General features: G+C 44.8%; 1 protein-coding gene across 2 annotated transcripts in view; it reads left to right on the plus strand.

The window, feature by feature from the left end:
- Positions 1 to 18,011, plus strand: part of LOC138664932 (deoxynucleoside triphosphate triphosphohydrolase SAMHD1-like) — a 415,941-nt gene that overhangs the window by 151,515 nt on the left and 246,415 nt on the right. For both annotated transcript variants that reach the window (XM_069751981.1, XM_069751982.1), the window contains exon 5: positions 6,986 to 7,056. In XM_069751981.1, coding sequence (XP_069608082.1) covers positions 6,986 to 7,056 — 71 coding nt within the window. The remainder of the gene's footprint in view (positions 1 to 6,985; positions 7,057 to 18,011) is intronic.

Consider the following 18,011-nt stretch of genomic DNA (forward strand, 5'->3'; position numbering starts at 1 on the left):
AGAAATAAATGAATTCCCACGTGAAATAATAAGGATAAATCATACACATATATAGTACAGGTGTGCATAGGAATCAGCGTTTTTGGTGCATTTTTTTTTTCAGCCAAAGCCTGCTCTCTTGGCAGTAAAAACACTGCTTTCAAAACACCCATTTTTTAGGGTATGTACAGAGGATCCGGAAATGGCAGCCCTTTGGATGCAGCGGACATGTGCTGCGTCCAAAGTGCTGCCATCTTTTGAACACAGGTGATTCCGCGTGTGTTCATTGAACCGCGTGGAATCACCGTGTCCTATACATTGCAGGGGTGAGATTTCTCTTGCAGAGACTCGTGTCTGCGCAAGATAAATTGACATGCTGGGGTCTGGAGAGACGCAGTTGTGAAATTCAGTCAACGGAAAATACAAGGGTGTGCAGGAGATTTCTGAAAATCTCAGTTTTTGCTTGTGTTGTAAACTGTTGTAAACTTATTATTTGCAGAAGAAAAAGCTGCAAAAATTCTGCCTATGAACATGGCCAAAAGCTGCTTTTCAAAGTGCCAGCAGTGACCCTGCACACAGCTAATAGTGGCAGACCCATTGGCCGATATAAAGCCCCTAAATATGGGGGCCACAGTGCAATGTTATCATTTGGGGCCCCCACTTTAAATTTTTGCCTAGGGCCCCACTTTGTCTAAAACCGGCCCTGCCTGGAAGGGGGTCAGCTGCGGAATGTTACACCTTTCTATATGAGCCATCTGAAGCTTGAAAGCTCTCTCCTCCCCGGCGTACTGTAGCCTCTGTCTCCTCCCGGTCTCAACGTTCTGCAGCAGCAGCTTGGCGTTCTGCAGCAGCAACCTGGCGTTTTCCAGCAGCAGCCTGGCGTTCTGCAGCCTCTCTCTCAGCCTGTCGGTACTGTAGAATAAGCTGCAGGCGCAGATTGGGATCACTTGTTCCCAGCTGTTGTAAGGTCATTTGTAAAGTAGAGTCCATAGGCTCCTCAGCACTGGCACCTCCAGAAGGTTTCTCCAGTGCAAGAGCTGGCGTTGCTGGGTCTCTCCGCTGCGGACCCTCTCCTTGGCCAGATGCTTTAATATTTTGCTTTATGTCCTGCTCGACCAAGGCGCGTATCAGCAGTTCCGTGGATTTGTCGGCTGTCTCTATTCCACTTTGCTCACAGAGGTCAATCAGAAACTCTTTGCTCTGCTTCTTGTACAGGGCTGCCATATCAATGAACAACTTTTGCCAAATAAAAGATAGAAAAGAAAAATGGGGAAGGGAAACTGTTTGCAAGTATGTCTAAGTAAGAACAGAGTTGAAACCTTGTAGAACTGGTGGACTCCTTGCAAGGATACCAATTCTTTAGTACAGGGAATAATTGCTTAAACCATGCAGTAATGCTCTAAAAGAAATAATTCTATCCCACCACTCTGCCACCAATTTGTCATGTACCTGCTTCCCAGCACGTGACTGGGGGTTGTGCCTGCAAGGGTTAATCTATCTCCTCTCTCTCAGTCCAGCATTCGGCCTCTGTCCTATGTTGCAATGTTAGCATAACTCATACCTCGACACAGACCATGCACCCTGCTCATACATGCTGCCACCACTCACCAAACACATGGGCGATGAGTCCCGGAAATACTGTTGCTACTGTCAGCCAATCAGCAGGGTCACACACTCTAAGGCTATGGATTCTTTAGAGCATACAAGGCTCAAACTTATTAATTTTTAAGCTTTAATAGAAAAGCTACAGTGTTTACAATAAAACATATAAAAATATGGAAATAAAAAGTGACATACAAATATGCAAAACAGTTATAAAAATAAAGGGAGAAAACCTACAGAAATATCTAAACTTTGCAGTCCTGCATTCTGCTCCCTGAGGGGGGGATGAATAAGGAATGGCTCACATCAGCTTGGCTGCCCCTCAATCTGTGAACAGCTTTCTATGTGTAAAGGCCTAATTTATAGAGTCAACCTGGAGGTCAAATTTCTAGACCAGCCTCTCAAGTTAATATTCTAATTCTTGGTTTGTGACTGGATCCTGGCTAGTTTACCAATGAATACATTATTTTTCTTTGAACCTATTTGTGTGACCTTTCTCATAGTAAATAGTGTTATGCTGCAATTGGCGTGTCTATTCAAAAGAGAAAAACAACAAAATCACTAAAAGAAACTAGTGCCATTGTCCAAAGTATATGCAAAACAAAGAATTTATTATAAATACAGGAAAACAGCAAAGAATATGGGAATAAAAATTGGGGAACACGTAATAGCATGTAACATGGAAGCACGGAGCAGGGTAGTAAATACTGCATATAAACAAGGTATGCACTGCCACAAGAAACATATCAAGCTAGATGCATGCCAAATACATAAATAAATATTAATCCAAGTGGGAAATATGTCATATGGCATCATAGTATAAACATACCGGTGTATGCAGGAGACCACGCCGACTTGAACCCACCCCGACGCGCGTTTCGGTGTAGTCTTCTTCAATCTTTTATTGGTACTATTGTCTGTTTTGTTTGCCTTATTTTCAACTATTCAAAAGAGTCAGAAGGTGTGAAATGTTTCCACTTGTGTGTCTTCAGGAGATCCCCACTGGGGTGAGACTAGCAAGGCTGCCTTTTTCTCAGGATAACATAGGTCATCATGCAGAGGCGTATCTAGGGCTTCTGGCACCCGGGGCAAGAATTCATTTTGGCGCCCCCCCCCCCAAGGACATATGCGATTTTCACACTTAGTCATGTACCTTCAAGCTCCTCTCCCTAATGCTCTCAATGTTCAGTGAAAAACGGAGAAGCAGAAGAGAAGCTCGTTGTCACAGGACCGTAAGTATGAAAGTCGCATATGAGAGAAGTGTCCATGTGATGACTACTGGAACCTGCAGAGCTGAATCCTGACATTGCAGCTTCTGAATTCTCACAACTAATGTGCTGCACATTTTTAGGATTCTCCCTTGCCTGTGGACAGTCATGTCAGCACAAGTATGTGATTTGTATACTTCTGGCCACATTCCGACTAGACGTGTCTGACCTCGCTCAGTTAATTTTCATTGAGTGAGGCCACACATGTCTAGTCAGCATGTGACCGCATGTATGTAAATCGCCAGCATGAGAGAATTCTGACAGTGTGCAGTGCGCACTGTGAGAACTCAGAAGTCTGCCCTCGTTCCCCAATACTGTGTCATCATACATGCCAACCCATTCCCCTGTACTGTTTCCTCATATATGCCCCCCATCTCCCCCTTTGCTCTTCATTTTGTGTCCTTAAATCCCCCCATCTCCTCTCCAAATCTCCCCCACACAATAAATCCCCCATTCCCCACACAGCTCCTCATCATTCCCCCCATTCCCCACACAGCTCCTCATCATCCCCCTATTCCCCACACAGGGTCTCATCATCTACCCATTCCCCACACAGCATCTCATCATCTCCCCATTCCCCACACAGTGTCTCATCAGCCCCCATTCCCCACACAGCGTCTCATCAGCCCCTATTCCCCAGACAGCTCCTCATCATTCCCCTATTCCCCAGACAGCTCCTCATCATCCCCCTACTCCCCACACAGGGTCTCATCATCCCCCTATTCCCCACACAGCATCTCATCATCTCCCCATTCCCCACATAGCGTCTCATCATCTCCCCATTCCTCACACAGCATCTCATCATCTCCCCATTCCCCACATAGCATCTCATCATCTCCCCATTCCCCACACAGCGTCTCATCATCTCCCCATTCCCCACATAGCGTCTCATCATCCCCCTATTCCCCACACAGGGTCTCATCATCTCCCTATTCCCCACACAGTGTCTCATCATCTCCCCATTCCCCACATAGCGTCTCATCATCTCCCCATTCCCCACACAGCATCTCATCATCTACCCATTCCCCACATAGCGTCTCATCATCTCCCCATTCCCCACACAGCATCTCATCATCTACCCATTCCCCACACAGCATCTCATCATCCCCCTATTCCCCACACAGGGTCTCATCATCTCCCTATTCCCCACACAGCATCTCATCATCCCCCTATTCCCCACACAGCGTCTCATCATCTACCCATTCCCCACACAGCGTCTCATCATCTACCCATTCCCCACACAGCATCTCATCATCTCCCCATTCCCCACACAGCGTCTCATCATCTACCCATTCCCCACACAGCGTCTCATCATCTACCCATTCCCCACACAGCGTCTCATCATCTACCCATTCCCCACACAGCGTCTCATCATCTACCCATTCCCCACACAGCGTCTCATCATCTACCCATTCCCCACACAGCATCTCATCATCTACCCATTCCCCACACAGCGTCTCATCATCTACCCATTCCCCACACAGCGTCTCATCATCTACCCATTCCCCACATAGCGTCTCATCATCTCCCCATTCCCCACACAGCGTCTCATCATCTACCCATTCCCCACACAGCGTCTCATCATCTACCCATTCCCCACACAGCGTCTCATCATCTACCCATTCCCCACACAGCGTCTCATCATCTCCCCATTCCCCACATAGCGTCTTATCATCTACCCATTCCCCACATAGCGTCTCATCATCTCCCCATTCCCCACACAGCGTCTCATCATCTCCCCATTCCCCAGACAGCGTCTCATCAGCCCCTATTCCAAATGGGTCCTCATTCCCTTCTACCCTTGGTCCACCATGGTGCAGCTCCTCTCCTCACATGGCTCCATGCTGCAGCCCCTTGGTCCTCTCTTCGCACGGCTCCATGCTGCAGCTCCTCATTTCCGGATTCTCTTCTCCACCAGCAGCTTCCTGCAATCGACTCCTCCCCTTCAAGAAATCAACTCCAGTTTAGACGCTGCCCTGCAGTCAGATCTTCAGTTGTACTCGTGTCTAAGATACGAGTACAATTGAATACTGGGAGCCGGCGCGCTGCAGCTTCTCTGTGCCGGCTGTCAGCTTGACAGTCGGCACAGAGAACAGCTGACTCCCAGTCCGGGGGGCGGCAGAATGCAGCTGCTGGGGGAGACACTGCGGACCTCCGCGTTAGGTGGCCCGACTGCGCCCCCCTGCCAGCTGCGCCCGGGGCAAATGCCCCGGCTGCCCCCCCCCTAGATACGCCACTGTCATCATGACCTTTGTGAAGAGCTGCAGTCTAGAACAGATGCTAAGTTACTGCTGGTCATACATCCATACATATACATATTCCACTACACACCCTATCGCTGATCTTGTAGAGAACAAAACCTCTTATCCGTCCTGATAAAAAGAAACTGGAGATGGGCAGAGGGGGCTTCTAACTCCATTTTCATATTCCTGTACTTGTTAGGGCCAATGAGCAATCTCTTCTTTTGGTGCCAGTATGGAGGATAATTGAGGAAAAGTATTGTGCAAATGTTTTAGGCAGGTGTGTAAAAAAAAATCTGCAGACTAAGAATACTTTAAAAAATAAAAGTGTTAATAGTTTATGTTTTAATAATTAACAAAATGCAAAATTAATAAACAGAAAATAAATCTAAATCAAATCAGAATTTGGTGTGACTCATCTGTACCTTCAAAATAGCATCAATTTTTCTAGTTACACTTGTACAGAGCTTTCGAAGGAACTGTACAAGTAGGTTGTTGAAAATATCTTGGAGAATTAATCACATATTTTCTGTGGATGTAAGTTTGTGCAAATGCTTCTGTCTCTTCATGTAATCCCAGACAGCCTCAAAGTTGTGATCAGGACTCTGTGAATGCCATATCAGCACTTTAAGGACTGACTCCTTGTTATATTTTTAACTGCAGATTGTTCTTAATGTAGAAAATGTCAGCAGGTGCTCTGGATTGGTGAAATAAAAATGTGAAATATTTGGATCTAACAGTAGGCAGTTTGCTCTCCTAAGCCTAGAGAGTAGGACAATAATGAGTGTTTGCAAACAACCGTGAAGCATAACTAAAATGCACCCTGTGTGAACAGAGGCCACAGTTTACAGAGCCATCTGGGCCCAACTGCACCCTGAAAAGATATAAAGTGCAAAAAACACATAGTGTTTGTGTTGGTGTTTCTTATAGATTTTTTGAGGATTTTTAAGTCCTCTTTTTGTGGTTTTGATGCTAGAGTAGGACTCACAAGCATGAGGACCCGTGACATGGGTTGTGAGCTTCCGTATTTTGGCCAGAATATCAACTAATACCTCACATATATTGCTATGCGTTTTTTTTGCACTTTATATCTTTTCAGGGTGCAGTTGGGTCCAGAGGGTGAATACGGTTAATCACACCAAATATTCTTTTGATTTAGAGTAAGGTGGAGTTTAGGGTTTAGGGTGAGGTGGAGGACGAGAAGTGCATTTTCATACTATGGGTTTGTAGTCCTTTTGATGTTCTTACATTGAAGTGACCATGTATCTATCAACTTTGTATACATTTACGTTATTTGTTCTTGATATTGGCTCATTTATTATGAATTGAACTTTATATTATTAATTCTTTCGCACTTGCACTTTATTTGTTGCATGCAAACATTCATATTTTTACACTCTGCTCTTTTTTGACTACGATATTCATAGATGGGGATATCATGAACCCAGCACTATCTTGATCATTTACAAAGTCTATAGGACTTTCTGTTTGATTAATTATTTTGTTCTGGTCTCTGGGTCACTCCTTACAATATGTTTACATCATAACATTTGTATTCGTCCACCTTCATTTATTTTATTTTGTCTGTCTTGTTTATGGTTTTTATCAATGTGTCTTGTCCACTTTGTTCTCAATAAAGATTATTTTAATATGTAATTATATGTTCTTTATATTTCCAACTGACATATTCACTAGTTCATAATTTATGCTATTACCCTCTTTTGTAGTTGTTCAAATATTTATTTAATTTAGATTTCTCTTTCACTCATTCATTTTGCAGCATTTTTCAACTTCTGCCTAAAACCTTTGCACAGTACTGTATGTATACTGTGTGTATATAAACATGAAGTCTTTTTCCATACTGAAAAAGCTCATATCTTTATCGATTTGTTTCAGGCCATGGACCGTTTTCTCATTTGTTTGAAAAAAGATTCATGAAACAAGCAGCTCCTGAAAAAAAATTTAAGGTGTGTTTCAAATCTGACCAAATATTTATAAGTAACTTAAGGATTTTTTTTTTGTATTTTGGAAAATCACATTTCAGTTTAGATAAAAACAAATCATACTCCAGGGAAAGATGAGATAGCACAATAACTACCCCTCAGGTGAGAAAGGCTTTTAGTTGGAGGATGCCGATACCGTTGAAATTGAGAAGAGGGTGTTTGATGGGGGCAGGGCCTGTCTGCTCGCCCTATATAATTTCTCACTGAGAGAAATATCATTTATGTGATGCAAAAAAGTTTGGACACAGATATCAGCCCTCTTTTGTGAGGTATGTTAGATTATAGGTAGCCATATTTACCTCATCTAGGGTTTTATAGTCTGACTGCTTTGCGGTGTTATGTAAAGAATTGATGAGGCCTTCCGTTTAGATCCAAATTTTATTCACACTTTATCTCTCATTGGGTTACCTAATCACAATAAAATATGTACGGTAATTTGATGAAATGCAACTTGTTAGAGTGCTTTATCTTTATTATTCTTTTCGCAATCTGTTACCATTGGGAACCAAACTAACAGAATGAATTCTTTCCCATAATAATAATATAATGGTAAATAATACAGAAAATGCACACTATTATAGCGTGAAATTATTGTTTGTATTTATGCCTTCACTAGTAAGAAAATGGTTTTACGCTTATGGCCTTTTATTTACCTTACTCTCATTTTTATTCTTGTTTCCTCCCACTACCTACCACTCGAACTACCCACTGACACCATACTCCAATACATTATACGATATCCACAATCAATATAATGAAAATACAAGCTTCTATATAGACCACCTATGCATTATCTCTTGGTCCAGTTACAGGGGAAATGCGTGCACTCTGGAAGTTTAGAGATGGTGCAGGCTGAACCTGGAATGGATCCACTAGAGTCATATGCTTGAAAAAACAGCCACATTCAGGAGATGGATTTTCAATTGCATCATATATGGGAAATTTTATTAGAAAACACCACAGTCGTTAATAAAGTGACGAGGTAACGTTTCGACCCCTTGATGGGTCTTTATCAAACCTCACTGAAAAAAAACATCAACATATAATATATTAGAGTCAATGTGGAAAAAAGGAGGTAGGTACACGATATAGTGTGCAAGAACTTGGTGGTAGCATAAAGTCTATCAAATATACACAAAATTATAAAAACAGAAAGATATACAGTACAGAACAAACGTTTGGACACACCTTCTCATTTAAAGATTTTTCTGTATTTTCATGACTATGAAAATTGTAAATTCACATTTGAAGGCATCAAAACTATGAATTAACACATGTGGATGTGAATTAACACATTGCACACACATCAACCGATTAGATTAGATGAGTACAATAAGTACAGTATACATGTGATGAACAATTTGAACGAGCACCTAGAGCGAGCAAGAGGCCACGTAACCCCATGGTAATTTATCAACAAACCAGGTCCAGTTCCCTGTTTAGACCTTTTGGTGTGAGGGTTTGCAGAGTATAGTTCCAGTGGGATTCTCGTTCCCTTAATAGTTTTTTATGGTTACCACCCCTTCTTGGTCTTTTGACCTGCTCAAGGACCTGGAAGCGTAGTTGGGAGACAGAGTGGTTGGCAGCTTCAAAGTGATGGGGGAGAGGAAGCCAGGTTTTCTTACACCATATAGAGCCACAAAGAAATGGAGTAATAGAGTCCCAAACAACATAATTATAAAATAGCCCCTTAGTGGCTATCTCTATACACACGGCGCGCATGTCATATGACGTCACATGGCGGACTTCTGCCTACATGCGCTCCTTGCTGTGACGGCCACGGAGGTGTGGTGTGTGCGGATCGCTACCGCGCATGCACCAAAGTCCCGGTTGCATTTCCGGTTCTGCTTATATATGAGCACACTTAAAGGACACAATATCAATCCCTGTTGAGAAAGCTAACCGCGAAACGTGCGTCCGGGGGTCGTCGGGTGCAGTGCGGTCTATCCCTCTGATCTACCGATGGGTAAGCATGTGTGTTTATAAACGCACTGGGGTCACCACTATGGGGAAATGGTGCCATGTATATGGCTGTCTGGCTGGATCCAGCGTGAAAGCATAGGACCCGTTGTTTGATACATTTATTGATTGTGTATACCCCAGAGATGAATACTATTGACCACATGTAACCTGGCGTACTGATATGTTTCCTCTGCCATACTTTCCTGTTTGGTATATACTGCATACAGCAGATATACATTAATAACTGTTATATGTCATTGATTAATAATAAAATTTGATGTCTATTTTATAATTATGTTATTTGGGACTCTATTACTCCATTTCTTTGTGGCTCTATCTATCCGGAGTTGTAAATTTGAGTGGATGCCTGTCATGATCCCAATGGCAGGGAATCACAAAAGGACAAGCACAAAAACCAAACAAGCTCTAGGGTGATGGAACCTGAGCTGACCGCGATCCTGAACCTAAACACACAACTAGCAGTAGCCGGGGAACGTGCCTACGATGATACCTAGACGTCTCGCGCCAGCCGAAGGATTAACTTCCCCTATTAGAAGAAACACAGACCTCACTTGCCTCCAGAGAAACACCCCACAGAAATAGCAGCCCCCCACATGTAATAACGGTGAAATGAGAGGAAAGCACATACGTAGTTATGAAAATAGAATCAGCAAAAATGAGGCCCGCTAAAGCTAGATAGCAGAGGATACAAAAGTGAACTGCGCGGTCAGCGAAAAACCCTTCAAAAAACCATCCTGAAATTACTTGAACTCATGTGCCAACTCATGGAACATGAGGAGTAATTTCAGCCCACTAGAGCAACCAGCAGCAAGGAATCACATATCTGCAAGCTGGACTAAAACAAAAATAAAGCAAAACGTGGAACAGGAAAATCAAAACTTAGCTTGTCCTGAAGATAACAGACGCAGGGAGCAGAGGAAAAAAGACACGCTGATTACATTGATAGCCGGCGAGGAAATGACAAAAAAGCCAGGTTAAATAGGAAACTCCCATAACCTGATGGAACAGGTGGACACCAGAGACCGCAGAGAACACAAGTCACCCAGTACCATCAGTAACCACCAGAGGGAGCCCAAAAACAGAACTCACAACAGTACCCCCCCTTGAGGAGGGGTCACCGAACCCTCACGAGAACCACCAGGGTGACCAGGATGAGCCCTATGAAAAGCACGGACCAAATCGGCAGCATGAACATCAGAGGCAATCACCCAAGAATTATCCTCCTGACCATAACCCTTCCACTTGACCAAATACTGGAGTTTCCGTCTGGAAACACGAGAATCCAAGATCTTCTCCACAACATACTCCAATTCACCCTCCACCAGCACCGGAGCAGGAGGCTCAAGCGAAGGAACAACAGGTACCTCATACTTCCGCAACAACGACCGATGGAACACATTATGAATAGCAAACGATGCCGGGAGATCCAAACGAAACGACACAGGGTTAAGAATTTCCAAGATCCTATAGGGACCGATGAACCGAGGCTTGAACTTAGGAGAAGAGACCTTCATAGGAACAAAACGAGAAGACAACCACACCAAGTCCCCAACAAGAAGTCGAGGACCCACGCGGCGACGGTGATTAGCAAACTGCTGAGCCCTCTCCTGGGACAACTTCAAATTGTCCACCACATGACTCCAAATCTGATGCAACCTATCCACCACCATGTCCACTCCAGGACAATCCGAAGGCTCCACCTGACCAGAGGAAAAACGAGGATGAAACCCCGAATTACAAAAGAAAGGAGAAACCAAGGTAGCAGAACTAGCCCGATTATTAAGGGCAAACTCGGCAAGCGGCAAAAAGGAAACCCAGTCATCTTGATCAGCAGAAACAAAACACCTTAAATAAGTTTCTAAAGTCTGATTAGTTCGTTCCGTCTAGCCATTCGTCTGAGGATGGAATGCAGACGAAAAGGACAAATCAATGCCCATCTTAGCACAGAACGTCCGCCAAAATCTAGACACAAACTGGGATCCCCTGTCAGAAACGATGTTCTCCGGAATGCCATGCAAACGGACCACGTTTTGAAAAAACAGAGGGACCAACTCAGAGGAGGAAGGTAACTTAGGCAAGGGTACCAGATGAACCATCTTAGAAAAGCGGTCACACACAACCCATATGACGGACATTTTTTGAGAGACAGGGAGATCCGAAATAAAGTCCATGGAAATGTGCATCCAAGGCCTCTTCGGGATAGGCAAAGGTGACAACAATCCACTGGCCCGAGAACAGCAAGGCTTAGCCCGAGCGCAAACTCCACAAGACTGCACGAAAGAACGCACATCCCTCGACAAGGAAGGCCACCAAAAAGACCTGGCCACCAAGTCTCTAGTACCAAATATTCCAGGATGACCTGCCAACACAGAAGAATGGACCTCGGAGATGACTCTACTGGTCCAATTATCCGGAACAAACAGTCTTTCCGGCGGACAACGATCAGGTTTCTCCACCTGAAACTCCTGCAAAGCACGTCGCAAGTCTGGGGAGACAGCCGACAAAATCACCCCATCCCTAAGGATACCAGTGGGCTCAGAATTTCCAGGGGAGTCAGGCACAAAACTCCTAGAAAGAGCATCCGCTTTCACATTCTTTGAACCTGGCAGGTATGAAACCGCAAAATTGAAACGGGAGAAAAACAGTGACCAACGAGCCTGTCTAGGATTCAGACGCTTGGCAGACTCAAGGTACATCAGATTTTTGTGATCAGTCAAGACCACCACACGATGTCTAGCACCCTCAAGCCAATGACGCCACTCCTCAAATGCCCACTTCATGGCCAAAAGCTCCCGATTACCAACATCATAATTCCGTTCAGCGGGCGAAAATTTTCTAGAAAAGAATGCACATGGCTTCATCACTGAGCCATCGGAGCTTCTCTGTAACAAAACCGCCCCTGCTCCGATCTCGGAAGCATCAACCTCAACCTGAAAAGGAAGCGACGTATCTGGCTGACGCAACACAGGAGCAGAAGAAAACCGGCGCTTAAGTTCCTGAAAGGCCTCCACAGCCGCAGGAAACCAATCAGTAACATCAGCACCCTTCTTAGTCAAATCCGTCAAAGGCTTAACAACACTAGAAAAATTAGTTATGAAGCGACGATAAAAATTAGCAAAGCCCAAGAACTTCTGTAGACTCTTAAGAGATGTAGGCTGCGTCCAGTTATTATTATTATTATACATTTTAATAGCGCCATTTATTCCATGGCGCTTTACATGTGAATACGGGGCAAATATAGACAAATACATTAAACATGAGCAGATAACAAGGCACACGAGTACATAAGGAGGGAGGACCCTGCCCGCGAGGGCTCACAGTCTGCAGGGGGTGGGTGAGGATACACTAGGAGAGGGAAGAGCTGGCTGTATGGCTGTTCAGTAGGTTGAGGATCACTGCAGGCTGTAGGCTTGTCGGAAGAGATGAGTCTTCAGGTTCTTTTTGAAGGTTTCTATGGTAGGCGCAAGTCTGATGTGTTGGGGTAGAGAGTTCCAGAGTATGGGGGAAGCACGGGAGAAGTCTTGGATGCGGTTATGGGAAGAAGAGATGAGAGGGGAGTAGAGAAGGAGGTCTTGGGAGGATCGGAGGTCGCGTGTAGGTAGGTACCGGGAGACCATGTCACAGATGTATGGAGGAGACAGGTTGTGGATGGCTTTGTATGTCAGTGTGAGGGTTTTGAACTGGAGTCTCTGGGCGATAGGAAGCCAGTGAAGGGCTTGACACAGGGGAGAGGCTGGGGAATAGCGGGGGGACAGGTGGATTAGTCGGGCAGCAGAGTGTAGGATGGATTGGAGTGGTGCCAGAGTGCTAGAGGGGAGTCCAGAGAGTAGGAGGTTGCAGTAGTCGAGGCGGGAGATGATAAGGGCATGCACTAGCATTTTTGCAGTGTTGTGGTCAAGGAAAGCACGGATCCGGGAAATATTTTTGAGTTTGAGACGACAGGAGGAGGCAAGGGCTTGGATATGTGGCTTGAAAGAGAGGGCAGAGTCGAGGATCACCCCGAGGCACCGGGCGTGTGGGACTGGGGATAGTGAGCAGCCATTGACATTGATGGATAGGTCTGGTGGAGGGGTAGAGTGAGATGGGGGAAAGATGATGAATTCTGTTTTGTCCATGTTCAGTTGTAGAAAGCGAGCAGAAAAGAAGGCTGAAATGGCAGACAGACAGTGCGGGATTTTGGTAAGCAAGGAGGAGAGGTCAGGTCCGGAGAGGTAGATCTGCGTGTCGTCAGCGTAGAGATGGTACTGCATACCGTGGGATTCTATGAGCTGTCCCAGGCCGAAAGTGTAGATGGAGAAGAGTAGGGGTCCTAGAACAGAGCCTTGAGGAACACCGACTGACAAGGGGCGAAGTGAGGAGGTGGTGTGGGGGAGGGAGACACTGAATGTTCGGTCTGTCAGATATGACGAGATCCAGGAAAGGGCCAAGTCTGTGATGCCAAGGGATGAGAGGATTTGTAGCAAAAGGGAGTGGTCTACAGTGTCAAAGGCAGAAGACAAGTCCAGGAGAAGGAGGACAGAGTAGTGTCGCTTGCTCCAGTCACAAATAGCCTGAACCTTGACGGGATCCATCTCAATAGTAGAAGGGGAAAAAATATACCCCAAAAAAGAAATCTTCTGGACTCCAAAGAGACATTTAGAACCCTTTACAAACAAAGAATTGGCCCGCAGGACCTGAAACACCTTCCTGACCTGCTGAACATGAGACTCCCAGTCATCAGAAAAAACCAAAACATCATCCAAATACACGATAATAAATTTATCCAGATATTCACGGAAAATATTGTGCATAAAAGACTGGAAGACAGAAGGAGCATTAGAAAGTCCAAAAGGCATCACCAAATACTCGAAATGGCCCTCAGGCGTATTAAATGCGGTTTTCCACTCATCACCCTGCCTTATCCGCACAAGATTATACGCACCCCGAAGATCAATCTTAGTGAACCATTTAGCCCCCTTAATGCGAGCGAACAAATCAGTCAACAATGGCAAAGGATACTGATATTTGACTGTAATCTTATTCAAAAGACGATAATCTATGCAAGGCCTCAAGGAACCATCTTTTTTGGCCACGAAAAAAAAACCTGCTCCCAAAGGGGACGAAGATGGACGGATATGTGCCTTTTCCAAGGACTTCTTAACATAATTCCGCATAGCAGTATGCTCTGGCACTGACAGATTGAACAAACGACCTTTAGGGAATTTACTGCCAGGAATCAAATCTATAGCACAATCGCAATCCCTGTGAGGAGGAAGCGAACTGAGCTTAGGCTCCTCAAAAACCTCCCGATAATCAGACAAAAATACCGGAACCTCAGAAGGAGTAGATGTAGCGATAGAATTAGGAGATGCATCATCATGAACCCCCTGACATCCCCAGCTTAACACAGACATTGTTTTCCAGTCCAGGACTGGGTTATGAGTTTGTAACCATGGCAGACCAAGCACTAAGACATCATGTAAATTATACAGTACCAGGAAGCGAATCACCTCCTGATGAACGGGAGTCATACGCATGGTCACTTGTGTCCAGTACTGAGGTTTATTCATAGCCAAAGGTGTAGAGACAATTCCTTTCAAAGGAATAGGAACTTCCAGAGGTTCCAGACTAAACCCACAGCGATTGGCAAATGACCAATCCATAAGACTCAGGGCAGCGCCTGAATCCACATAGGCATCGACGGAAATGGATGATAATGAACAAATCAGAGTCACAGACAGAATGAACTTAGACTGTAAAGTACCAATGGCAACAGACTTATCAACCTTTTTTGTGCGTTTAGAGCATGCTGATATAACATGAGCTCAATCACCACAAAAAAAACACAATCCATTTTTCCGCCTATAATTTTGCCGTTCACTTCTGGACTGAATTCTATCACATTGCATTATCTCAGGTGCCTGTTCAGAAGACACCGCCAAATGGTGCACAGGTTTGCGCTCCAGTAAACGCCGATCAATCTGAATAGCCATAGTCATGGACTCATTCAGACCTGTAGGCGCCGGGAACCCCACCATAACATCTTTAATGGCCTCAGAAAGGCCATCTCTGAATTTTGCAGCCAGAGCGCACTCATTCCACTGAGTAAGCACCGACCATTTCCGAAATTTCTGACAATATATTTCTGCTTCATCTTGCCCCTGAGAGAGAGCCAATAAAGCTTTTTCAGCCTGAATCTCTAGGTTAGGTTCCTCATAGAGCAAACCCAATGCCAGAAAAAACGCATCCACATTGAGCAACGCAGGATCCCCTGGTGCCAATGCAAATGCCCAATTCTGAGGGTCACCCCGCAGGAAAGATATAACAATCTTGACCTGCTGAGCAGGGTCTCCAGAGGAGCGAGATTTCAAGGAAAGAAACAACTTGCAATTGTTCCTAAAATTCAGAAAACTAGATCTATCTCCAGAAAAAAACTCTGGGATAGGAATTCTAGGTTCAGACATAGGCGTATGTACAACAAAATCTTGTATATTTTGAACCTTAGCAGCAAGATTATTCAGGCTGGAAGCCAAACTCTGGACGTCCATGATAAACAGCTGAGGTCAGAGCCATTCAAGGATTAAGAGGAGGAAAGAAGCAGCCAAGCTGCAATTAAGGCTAGGCAGCAAACACCGAGGAGGGGAAAAAAAAAAAAAAAAAGAAACTTCCTCAGACTACTTTTCCTCCTACTTCAGCCAAAACGATGACCAAATTTTTTTTTTTGGGCCGGCTATACTGTCATGATCCCAATGGCAGGGAATCACAAAAGGACAAGCACAAAAACCAAACAAGCTCTAGGGTGATGGAACCTGAGCTGACCGCAATCCTGAACCTAAACACACAACTAGCAGTAGCCGGGGAACGTGCCTACGATGATACCTAGACGTCTCGCGCCAGCCGAAGGATTAACTTCCCCTATTAGAAGAAACACAGACCTCACTTGCCTCCAGAGAAACACCCCACAGAAATAGCAGCCCCCCACATGTAATAACGGTGAAATGAGAGGAAAGCACATACGTAGTTATGAAAATAGAATCAGCAAAAATGAGGCCCGCTAAAGCTAGATAGCAGAGGATACAAAAGTGAACTGCGCGGTCAGCGAAAAACCCTTCAAAAAACCATCCTGAAATTACTTGAACTCATGTGCCAACTCATGGAACATGAGGAGTAATTTCAGCCCACTAGAGCAACCAGCAGCAAGGAATCACATATCTGCAAGCTGGACTAAAACAAAAATAAAGCAAAACGTGGAACAGGAAAATCAAAACTTAGCTTGTCCTGAAGATAACAGACGCAGGGAGCAGAGGAAAAAAGACACGCTGATTACATTGATAGCCGGCGAGGAAATGACAAAAAAGCCAGGTTAAATAGGAAACTCCCATAACCTGATGGAACAGGTGGACACCAGAGACCGCAGAGAACACAAGTCACCCAGTACCATCAGTAACCACCAGAGGGAGCCCAAAAACAGAACTCACAACAGATGCCCTTGTGGTGTCCGGGGAGAGTTATATACTCTCAGGTATACTATAAACTGGTGCTTTATGATTCTGTATCTCATTCTTACACCGTATAGTAGATTTATGGCTGGCAATTCGATCAGGGATGTGCTTTGTCGTCTCACCGACATAGAGTAACCCACAGGGGCACTTAATTACGTACACTACGTTATTGGATTCACATGTAAAGAATCCCTTAATTTGGTATTGTTTGCCGGAGTGAGGGTGAGTTATTGAGCTGGACTTGATGACGTTAGAGCAGCATGCGCAACCCAGGCAGGGAAATGTGCCGCGTCTTTCTGTGCTCAGAAAGGTTTGTCTGGGTGTTCTGGGAGAGCTGTCCAGGTCCGCTTTAACAACTCTATCCCTAATGTTGTTGGATCTCCGTTTGCACATGAGTGGTGGTATTTTGAAGGCCTCAATATGGGGGTATGAATGTTCCAACAATGGCCAGTGCTTACGAATAACATTATATACCTTTGGCATGACAGGGTGGTGGGTGTGGATGAAGGGAACCCGTTCTGGTTTTGGTTGGACGGTTGAACACAGGGATGGATTCAAGGCCAACATTTTTTCTCTGTCTAGCAGGCTTCTGGGATAGTGTCTGGCTGTGAATTTGCGGGACATTTCATCCAGACGGGCAGGTAGCAAATTGGAATTGGAGACTATGCGGGCCACTCGTTTAAATTGCGATCGGGGCAGGCTGTTTTTAATGGATGGAGGATGACTGCTATGATAATGAAGAAGACTGTTGGAGTCTGTAGGTTTAGAGAAAAGGTCCATGGTGAGGGATCCATTGGATTCCCTAATAACGAGAGTATCGAGGAATGGAATCAGGGTTGAATCAAAATTCAGTGTAAATTGAAGTTCAGCCCAGATGGAGTTGAGGTATTCGGTAAATGTGACCAACGTGTCTTGTGGGCCCGTCCATAGACAAAAGATACCATCACAAGCCAGCACAAATTGTGGGTTTTAAACAGAGAGTGCTCATAAATGTAGTTGTGCTCAAAGGCATCCATATAGATATTGGCATAAGCCGGGCCACTTTGGTACCCATGGCGGTGCCTTGGGTCTGTAAGTAGTACTGGTCACCAAAAAGAAAAAAATTGTTTTGTAGGATGAGAGAAAGAAGATCAAGGCACAAGTGTCGGGAGTGATTTGTAAATGCTGACTGTTCAAGAAAGTCACCTACTGCTTTGATGCCTAGGTTATGTCTAATGGAAGTATATAGGCTTTTTTCACGTCTAATGTGACGAGAAGGCATCCAGGTGGAGTGGTGGGAAATTGTTTTAGGGTTTGAAGAAAGTGGCCTGTGTCTAGGATAAATGACCTCATGCTCCTAGTCAATGGAGTAAGAATCTTCTCCAGGTAGATTGAGATGGGGGCCAGGATAGAGTCAGTAGATGCGACAATAGGACGGCCAGGTGGATTAGTGAGGGATTTATGAATCTTGGGTAG

This window comes from Ranitomeya imitator, chromosome 2 (genome assembly GCF_032444005.1).
Source record: "Ranitomeya imitator isolate aRanImi1 chromosome 2, aRanImi1.pri, whole genome shotgun sequence".
NCBI classification, from domain to species: Eukaryota; Metazoa; Chordata; class Amphibia; order Anura; family Dendrobatidae; genus Ranitomeya; species Ranitomeya imitator.